This window comes from Condylostylus longicornis, unplaced genomic scaffold (genome assembly GCF_029603195.1).
Source record: "Condylostylus longicornis isolate FDR11 unplaced genomic scaffold, ASM2960319v2 ptg000013l, whole genome shotgun sequence".
Classification (NCBI taxonomy): domain Eukaryota; kingdom Metazoa; phylum Arthropoda; class Insecta; order Diptera; family Dolichopodidae; genus Condylostylus; species Condylostylus longicornis.
This window is the reverse complement of record NW_026577982.1, coordinates 6571762-6582495: the sequence shown is the minus strand read 5'-3', so window position 1 is coordinate 6582495 and position 10734 is coordinate 6571762. Positions and strand designations below refer to the sequence as shown.

Here is a 10734-nt window from a genome sequence, read left to right as displayed (position 1 = left end):
ACCATGTAATATAATTATATATATGTTTGTATAACAATTAAAATTATATGAGAATACAGAATATTAACTTTTATATATAAATATGTACATATAGAAAAGGTCCTGGAGCAAGTATAAGGAAGGTAATTTAAAAGTAATTTAATTTCATATTACAATATTATATAAATAAAACTTATATGATATACACATACATTTATACAAAATATACGCATAATATTGTGTAGTATTAAAAGGATTAAATGGGTTGTTAAATTATTAACAACTATTTAAAAAATAATAATATTATAATATGAATTTGTAATATGAATAATATGAATGCATAGAGGGAGAAAATTTAATGAAGATGATATATGTATAGAGAGAGGGCCCCAAAACGAAGCAAGTGCAAAAAATCATGTGGCACATAAACAAATTGAGTCAAATATGCTTAGACATGATTGATTAATTTTTAAAGTAAAAATTTTATAAGAAAAGATTAATTAAAATCTGGACTGAACCATTTCAAACATGTTGTAATTGAAAAATGTTGCAACTGATATGCAACGTGTTTGAAACGAATTAGTAGAAAAAGTGATATATTTTTTTTTTGTATTCCCTCAAAAATTCATTATTGTTACAGTAATTGGTTGCAAAAAATATTTCCGTTATTTTAACAAAAAGATTCTTTATTGATATGACTTCTGAGTATGAAACAACAATTATCTCGCAAATATTCCTACACATATTATATAATATAAGCACATGTTTCGTAGAGTGTGTACAGTCACGTTATAATAAGCAACAAGAAAATTTGAAAAATTTAAAATTTCTCAAAATTCCTCTAAACTTTTGTATCATATATACTGTTACGTCACCACCATGCTTTACTCTACATGATACGTGTAGTAAAACAGAATTGCCCATAACAAATTCAAATAAAGATTGCCCTCTACCTTTCCAATAAACAAAAATTGTTTTTATCAAATAAAATAAATTTTTTTTTCCTTTCGTAATAAAATTCTACTTGCACTTTTTAAAATAAACATTCGCGACGCGTTATGTAACATCCGTTTGCAATTTATCGAATTACATAAAATTTTAAGTAAATTATAATTATGAATTTTAAATAACAAACAAAAATTGCCTATCAAGCAATTTTTACTTTGAATAAAAATATTGGGAATGAAAGTTAATAGAAAATAAAAAGTAAGTTAGTTCTAAGAAGCCATACGTGGTATCAACAAGTTTGAAAATAATTTTAAATAAAAAAAACTTTTTGAATACAAAAACTAAAAAAGTGTTTTTAATCCACATAAAAAAAAAAAAAAATACAACTTTTGTTACGCGAAATCTTGAAATACGTAAGTGGCGCAGTTCGGTAGAGGATCTTAATCGCTAAGATCTAAAAAGATAAAAAGATTCGCATAAAAGTTGTGTCTGAAAAACGGTATAGAACTCAAATAAAAGTTTTCAAATAAACTTGAAAAATAAAAAAAAAAGAAAATTTCTGAAACTAAAAATTGAAAATTTTTTTTTTGAACTTTTAATGCTGGAAAACTTAAACATCCAGTAAAATTTTAATAAAATAAAAATAATAAAACAATAATCTCAAATTAAAAATCAATAATCTCAAATCAACAATAATATTACAAAAAGAAATAAAAATTAAATAAAAAAAAAAAAAAAGAACATTGAAAAAAAAAAAAGTGAAAAGTGGATTCCAGAAAAGAAAAGCGACTGACAATTAGATACGAGGAAATATTCAAAATGGCAACAAATAACACTGATGCTTCAACATCTTCAGCTACCGCCAACACTCCAGCTCCGCTGCAATTAACGATAGATCCGATGCAGTACATCCAAAATTTACCAGAATTTAACGGAAAAGGTGAGGAACTTTATTCTTTTATAGAATTAGTGGACGATATTTGTCCTTTAATATTAAGATACGATACTAGTAGTCAAAAAATTTTATTAAATAAAGTAAGAAGTAAAGTTATAGGTAGTGCTAGGGAAGTGTTAGAAATTAATAATAATATTCAAAGTTGGTCGGAAATGAAATCCGTTTTGATTAATAATTTTGGAGATAGTAAAACTGCTTTGCAAATTTATGATGAACTAAGAGCAGTCAGTTTTACTACTCATAGTGTAGACTTGTTCAATGAAATTAAAAAGATATTGAGGCGACTCAATAATAAGGTAAAGGCTGATCCTAACTCAGTTTTTACAACCGCCATAAATATCGAAACTGCTTTAAAAATTTTCAAAGATAAGTTACCGGAACCAATGCGTTCCATTTTATATTGCAGAAATCCGGCAACAATAGAAGAAGCAATGGATATTTTGCATGAATGCAACTATGCATACTACAGTCCTTTCAGAATTAGAACAAATTTAAACAAACCACCCACACACAATTTCTATAGGCCTAATAACCAAAATAATTCTAATAGGGCAAACAATTTTAATCATAATAATTTTAGTAACATTAACCGAAACAGAAATAATGAACCTTTAAAAAACAATTATACTAACCAAAATTTACAAAATGGTAGTTTTAACAGTAGTAGTAGAACTAATCAAATTAGTAGTAGTAGTACTAATACTAAAAATAATCATGGTTTTAATAGAACAAATTCTAATTTTAACTCGCATGGTACTCAACACATCGAACCAATGGAGGTCGATACGAGTACCACGCGTAGAGTAAATAACTTGGAAGTTAGTAAATCGAAAGGAAACTTTGAAATAGAAAATTTTTCACTCGCAAGCCTCGGAAAAACATCGGAGCTTCCTTATATAAAAGTTCAATCAAAGGGAAGACCTTTAATATTTTTAATAGATTCTGGTGCTTCAATGAGCATCATCAACACAGGTATTTGTAATCCTATTTACAAATCCGAAATAAAACCAATCAATGTAAAAACATTAACCAATTTAATAGAATGTAGAAATAAAGTTACAATAGATAGTTTTATTGAATTTGATTCAAATAAAAAAATAGAATTCTTAGAATTAAAATTTCATGATAAATTCGATGGGCTTATAGGCAATAATATTCTATTGCCGTTCGAAGCTGAAATCAGCTATAAAAATAGAATTTTAAAATTGAATACAGGTAACGAAATCCCTTTATGCTTCAATGAAAATGAAGAAAAGGATTATTGCGTTCCTGTACCTCTACAAAATACTGCAATATTTCAAAATGAAATATTTTTGGCACGTAACAATTTAACTAACGATATTGAAGTAGATGAAATCAGTTCTGTACACGCGACTATAGACACTAATGAAAACGTAGAAACTAATTCAAATAATAATCCACATGAAAATTATTTGGATGATGTGGAAATACGCTCAACTGATGCTACTATTCATTCTGCGCAAGAAGATAGTACAGAATACATTCCTATTTCTGAATTACCTCTAAATGTGTACAAAACACAAATTATTATTAACATTGGGCCCCACATTCAAACTAGAGTAAAAAAGGTCTACGATAGAACAAGAAAAATATTTTACCATCCTAAACCGGATGAAAATTTCATGATTAACATTTTAAAAGATCATATACCATATAAGGGAATAATTGGTATCATGATTGATGACCTACCAACATACAATAAATTTCAAAACGTTTATTTAAAACATTTTTCAAAAAATAGACTATTAAAATTAAATAAATGTTCATTTCTACTTGAGGACATTTTATGCCGACATGAATTGCAAGAACTTATTCTTGACCAACACCAAAAATCAAATCACAGGGGTATCAATAATGTCTATCAAAATTTAAAGAATAAATATTACTATCCTAAATTAAAACAAGAAATCCAAAAACTACTAAATAATTGCCACATATGTAATGTAGCAAAATATGAACGAAAACCCTTAAATCTACCACTAAAAATTACTGAAACTCCTTGTAGACCACTGGAAATAATCCATCTCGATATTTGGTTTAAAAGCAAGGGAAATGCTTACCTAACGGTAATCGACAAATTTTCAAAACATGCACACGTAATACCAATTAAGTCCAGAAATTGGATAGATTTAAAAAATGCTTTTATGCAATACATCTCATCTTCTGGCAAACCTAAAAAAATTATAACAGATCAAGAAAAGGGTTTTAACAGTTTGAATTTCAAAAACTTTTTAGAAAATGAGGGGATTACGATACATTTTACCACACCCAATAACCACTCAAGTAACGCGGATATCGAAAGATTCCACAATACGTTAAATGAGCATATCAGAATTTTATACGCAATACAAAAAGAAGAAAATTTACCTATGGATGAAGATCCAGTTATAAAAAGTGTAAAAATTTACAACGAAACAATCCATTCCTCCACAGGCAGAAAACCTATTGATTTTGTAAACGGTATCGTAAAAACTACAGATTACCCTGCCATTCACAAAAAATTATTATCATCTAAAATCAAAAAAATTAATAGTATTAATAAAAAACGAAAAAAAGAAAAGGCATCTACTTATCTTAAACTTAATAGAATTACCAAACTTCAAAATCTGCATAAAAAAGTTAAGATCGAGAAAGAAAATGATTCTCATTTCAGGATTGATAACGAAAGCTATCCTCGTTATTTCAATCAATTCAGGAAAAAATTAAAATTAAGACAAAAGTTCTTCTTCTATAAAATTTTTAACCTAACAAATTTTACAACATCAAAGTGCCATATGATTAACAAAATTGACAGTTTTAGATTTGATTTTTCGTTACATTTTTATACAATAACTCTCGTTACTTTGATTAAATGCATATAAGTCCATACATCATAATTCTATCATGAAATTTTCTGATTTTAACGTCTAAATAAAAATCTATAATAACTAACAATACTAACAACAACTCTGTAATATTTATTTTAAAAGCAAAATAAAAAAAAAAAAAAAAACAAAACAATAATAAGATTCTGAAATATTTATAAAACCATTTTAGCTTATGTCAGCACTAATTCGAAAAAAAATAATTTTAAACTTATTAATCTTTTAAAATTGACAACAAAATTTCTACTTAATCATATTACATCAGATATAAATTCTTACTGAAACGATTTTGTACTCTTTCAGCTCTTATTTTTATTATAATCGTATTATGCAACATAGCTCACATTAATTGCTCATATATCGAAATTAACGAAGTACAAAATGGAAATGGTTATATCTTATTACAAGACTCCGAATTAAAAATTGTAAGAAATTTCGAAAAAATATTGCATGTAGTAGATTTAAATTTATATGAGGAAACTATTAACAAAATTCAAACTAATATAATCCACCTTCATAAAAAAACAGAAATACCCACTAATCTTTTACACAATTTTGAACATTTAAAACAAGAATTTAAGACACTAATTCCCCATCATGTACACAAAAGGGATTTGTTTAATTTTGTTGGTAGCGGTCTTCATATTTTGGCCGGTGTAATGGACGACGACGACAGAGTAGAAATAGAGCAACACTTTGACATATTAAAAGGCAATAATGATAAAATAACTAAAAATTTGAACCAACAAGTCTACATTAATACAAAATTATCGGATCAAATTCAAAACATAACCGATCATATTAATAATGTCCAAAGTAAAATTAAAGAAAGTATTGATGAATTAAAGAATGATATAACAAAAATTGATTTAAAATTAGAATTGTTAAGTATTAAATTAGAGATAAATGAGAATATTAATACCATATTAAACCAAATAAAAAATTTTAAAGAAATTATATTAGCCAGTAGACTTGAAATATTATCAAAAAATACTCTTACTTATGAAGAAATTAAATTTTTAAATATTACTATAGAAATGTTACCATTTATAAAAAATGCAGTGTTATTTAAAGAAAACAATATTATTTTTACGCTTTCAATCCCAATTTTTTCACAAGAAACCTGTTTTAAAACTTTAATTGTAAAAATTCCAAATAAAAATTATAGTTTAGAATTAGATACCAAAATAAACAAAATAATTACTTGCAACCAAAATGTTTTTGAAAATACTGAGAAAAAAATTATAACAAAAACAGATCTAAAAAGCTTTAATGATAGTTGTATAGCAAATTTACTAAACATAAAGAAAATGAAATGTAATTACTTTAAGAATTTAACTAAGGATATTTTTTTATTAACAGACAATGTAATTGTAACGAAAAACTTAGAACAAACCTTATTAATCAATAATTGTGAACAACAAAAAGAATTTAAAATAAAAGGTAATAATATTGTAAAGTTCGTAAATTGCAAAGTTGCTATCGATAATTTTATGCAGGAAAGTTATCAAAAACAATATTCAGCCAAAATATTGCCGTATATAGAACGGGACATAACGATCGAAAAAATAAAAACCGAATTTAGTTTAGAAGATTTATACCTCAAACACATTAACAATACTGAAATAATAAAGCAATTGGAATACTTTCACACAGTGAAATGGTACTCGAGTGTTGGGACCGATTGTATAATAGTAGTAATTTTAATCGTAATTTTTTTTCTTATGATCTATTTTAAATGTAACCTTAACTCTTCAAAACCCAAATTAAATGTTGTTTTTAATAAAATCCGCACGGAGTCGGATCTTAAGGGCGGAGGTGTTACGTCACCACCATGCTTTACTCTACATGATACGTGTAGTAAAACAGAATTGCCCATAACAAATTCAAATAAAGATTGCCCTCTACCTTTCCAATAAACAAAAATTGTTTTTATCAAATAAAATAAATTTTTTTTTCCTTTCGTAATAAAATTCTACTTGCACTTTTTAAAATAAACATTCGCGACGCGTTATGTAACATCCGTTTGCAATTTATCGAATTACATAAAATTTTAAGTAAATTATAATTATGAATTTTAAATAACAAACAAAAATTGCCTATCAAGCAATTTTTACTTTGAATAAAAATATTGGGAATGAAAGTTAATAGAAAATAAAAAGTAAGTTAGTTCTAAGAAGCCATACGTGGTATCAACAAGTTTGAAAATAATTTTAAATAAAAAAAACTTTTTGAATACAAAAACTAAAAAAGTGTTTTTAATCCACATAAAAAAAAAAAAAAATACAACTTTTGTTACGCGAAATCTTGAGATACGTAAGTATACATTTGCTCTGATCATTTTACTTTACTTAAGAGGTTTTCCATACACCTACATAGTTACATCACTCTCACTTCTTATATTGGTTATAAATAGTATGACTATTATTATTTTCAAGTATGATACTCGTATGTGAGTATGAAACAAATCTATTATTTTCAAGTATGATATGTGAGTATGAAACAAATCTATTATTTTCTTCTTCTTATGTTAAAAATCATCAATCAAAATTCATAATGAAAAGAGAAGAATTATTGAATTTCAGATTTTAAATTTAGAATGGGTCCTTGTCATTTTATGTGAAAAAAGAAAAAAGAAATGATTTTAAAGATATTAAAAGTTTATTGAAAGGCTTCGCTTTTTTTTGGGTAAAAAATTTTGTATAAAAAATTTAATTTATAAAGTGTTGAGAATCAAATGAAATTTATGTAAAGTGTAAAATGTCTCAGCATTCGTATAGAAGACTATTTTATGTTATTTATGACATTGAAGTTGAAATTGGTACGAAAGAATAAAAGAAATTTCAAAATATTTTTAGTCATTGTCTTTAGAAAAAATTGAAATTATTAAAAAAAATGATTTTTTGTTGAGGAATTTTTTTGGTAAATTTTGGCATTCTCCATAAAACGAAATATGTAATTAATCTTATTCAGATAAGCTTAAGCGGCTTGTGCAATAAAATTTGAAAGTATAAGATTTACCCAAAGTATCATTAGCCCAGCAAATCATGGTTTAAGAAGGTCTACTTGTTCAATAATTTCTCATAGAATTACGTTTGCTTTCATTTATTGAAGCAGAATTGGCATAAGTTGACTTACAACATAGTCATATTTAACTTTTGCTCAGAGGGACAGAACATGTAAAGAAGAAAAGAATAGAATTAGAAAGCAGATATAGGGAAAATTATTGGCTTCTAGGTCGCAAGTCTAGATTGGCAACATACAATAAGGGGTTGATATATTATCAAATAATAAAACTTATATGGATGTCCGGTTTGCAGCTATGGGGTTGTGCCAAGCATGAAACACATCAAATAAATACAAACCTTCCACAACACGGTACTTCGTATAATATGGTGGGTTCTCCCTGGTATGTGCGCAATAGTGAAACATAGGATTCATTAGGAAAAGCATGCAAATGTCGAGGCCTCTCGAATTATAGGGGAGAGGATTTGCGAAAAAAGACTGAGGCGAAGGAGACCTCTTGATTTAGCATAAAGTACTACGATAGCACTTCCGTGTCTTCTTTCGTGGAATGTAGACACTAAAACACGATAGAGCAAAATTAATGGTAAAAATAAAAAGAAGAATTTTAGCTTGAGTTAAAGTCCCCCACTATTGATACGCTTGATGACAGTTTGGGTCCTCCTGTGTTTGTCTTTCGATGATTTTTAAAACCTGTATTAAAGCAAAAAATATTTAACTTTTAAAATCAGGTTTGAAGGCACAATCCCGAAGTGCCTTCCCCTTAAAGATATTTTCCCATTAAACAGAAACTATGCCTATATTCTGTAGGCATAGTTTCTGTTTAATATTTCAAAAAAAAATCATAAACAAAATGTAGCGTGTGAAAATCCCGTTCATCGATTTGATAATGCGTTCATTTTACAATAATCAATTATGATTTACATGAATGCATACAAAAACTGGTCAATCAAGATTGTTTTGTGTTTCTATTTCATAACTTAATTATTACGTAGGCAAATTACACTTCTAATTTAACAAAACAAAAAAAGAAAATTTTCATATAAAAACCAGTTTTTCAATTGAAAAGCTTTTAAGTTAATTGCACATTATTTTTAATTTAATTTATAAGCTCATAAGAGAAACATCTAATAACCGGATGAAAGAGCAAAAAAACCATTTGCCAGAAGTTTTTATTTATTCAGCGAAAAATTCTTAATAATTAAATATTTTATTTAATAATTGTAAGCACTAGAGCAAAATATGTGTAAAAATTTAAAGAATTTCATTAATATTCTTATTTTAATTGTAAGTTTAAATTTTAAAATTATTAAAAATAATTATTTATTAATTATATTTTATTTCCAGCTTCTAAATCTCCATTTATCCAATGGTCAACTAAATTATTCCGAAAATTATTCAAAAGTTTCTTTAATATCATGGCGAAATTTTTCGTTTCCAATCCCAATATCACTAACACTAAATAATGAGCGTCCATCAAAATTTCATGAGGAGGAAAAAATTCAACAAATTAAAGATGCAATTAAAATTTTACAAGAAAATAATACGGTCTTAAATGAATTAAAATTAAAAATTAATGAAAATTGTACTGAATTTAATATGAGAATATCAAATGATTCAATTATGGAATTTTTTAATGCCACCGATGACACTAACATGGAATTCTATAATGGAACGGATTATGATAACTATGATGAAGATTTTGAATACAGTTATATTGTGAGAAAATGCTGTTGTTGTGATTTTAGTTCTAAAGTATTGCCAAATTTATTAAAAAGTAAGTTTAAATTAGAATACACCACATACAAATTTAATGGAAAATATTTTTTAAATTTTATAGATTTTGGAAATGATTATCCCAATTGCATACAATGTTGCAATATAGAAATTAGAAAAGAATTTCGGCCAAGTAATATTAAAACAGGTGATTTTCAGGAACTAAGCCCAACGGTAATAAAAACTATACTAGGATAGTTGTCTAGATTATATATCTAAAATATTTTAAGTAAGATATATTTTTGTGATTTAAATATGAAGACTAAATTAGTCAAATTAGCGAATCGGCTTTTTAATAACAAATGTGCAATTAAGAGGAAAAAAAGGGGAAAACACCTTTGCAAATGCAGATACAAAACATCAATTTGACTGAATTAGTAATTGAATCTGCATTATTCAATCAGTCAAACTGAAGTTAGTCCGAATTCTAACAGACACGACAGTAAATTTTAATTGAAATTTTTATCACGATTAATTTTTAATTAGTATAATTTAGTTTTCTAATTTTTTAGTGTTATATAGTAAATTGAAGTAACAATGTAATAAATATTGTTATGTAACAGAATTCTAACTAATTTTGTAATTATTACCAAAGATATTATATTATTATTTAATGTTGTGGTTCCATCATATGGGGAACGGATGGAACTACAATATTAAGAATTAACTTAGAAACTTAATTCTAGTTTTAATAATTTTCGTATACATAATTATTTTTAGACGAAATTTTAATTTTTTTTTTGTATAAGATTTAAAATAATTGTAAGCTATCGAGTAATTTATTAAGAGTGTCAAAAACCCAATCAAACTTTAGAATTTATCAATCCTCTAGGTATACCAAGCAATTCTCCTTAGAAATTTCTCATAAACTGCCTAGAATATTCACAACATAGAGGAAAATGAGAGAAAAATGGACGTAAATCAAAATTTATTAGAAATTTCAAAAGAATTTAAGTATATGTGCGCCTTTAATATTAAAATGAATGTAAGTACAGTAATCTTAATGGTTTCCTTGAACCAGTTTTTAATGTAATTTCATTTAATATAACGAAGAGGGAATCAGTGTTAATACCAGTCCCATCACACTGGACATTTCCTGTAATTAATTTCTTTTAACACTAAAACCTAAGCCAAAGAACGTTGTCCCACAAAAATTTTCTTTTGCTC

General features: G+C 26.3%; 1 protein-coding gene across 1 annotated transcript; it reads left to right on the top strand.

Moving 5' to 3' along the window:
* The first annotated feature begins 8914 nt into the window (after positions 1 to 8914).
* Positions 8915 to 10138, top strand: LOC129605586 (uncharacterized). Its single transcript, XM_055515446.1, has 3 exons — positions 8915 to 9078; positions 9139 to 9568; positions 9632 to 10138. The coding sequence occupies exons 1-3, from the start codon at positions 9034 to 9036 to the stop codon at positions 9763 to 9765; spliced, it is 609 nt and encodes a 202-aa protein (XP_055371421.1). The 5' UTR covers positions 8915 to 9033; the 3' UTR covers positions 9766 to 10138.
* Positions 10139 to 10734: the final 596 nt, after the last annotated feature.

Bases quoted from the DNA above. Each gene is read 5' to 3' on its own strand.
- LOC129605586 (XM_055515446.1), top strand. From the start codon at position 9,034: ATGTGTAAAAATTTAAAGAATTTCATTAATATTCTTATTTTAATT. The intron at 9,079-9,138 runs GTAAGTTTAAAT...TTTTATTTCCAG, and splicing joins TTAATATTCTTATTTTAATT to CTTCTAAATCTCCATTTATC. The intron at 9,569-9,631 runs GTAAGTTTAAAT...TAAATTTTATAG, and splicing joins ATTGCCAAATTTATTAAAAA to ATTTTGGAAATGATTATCCC.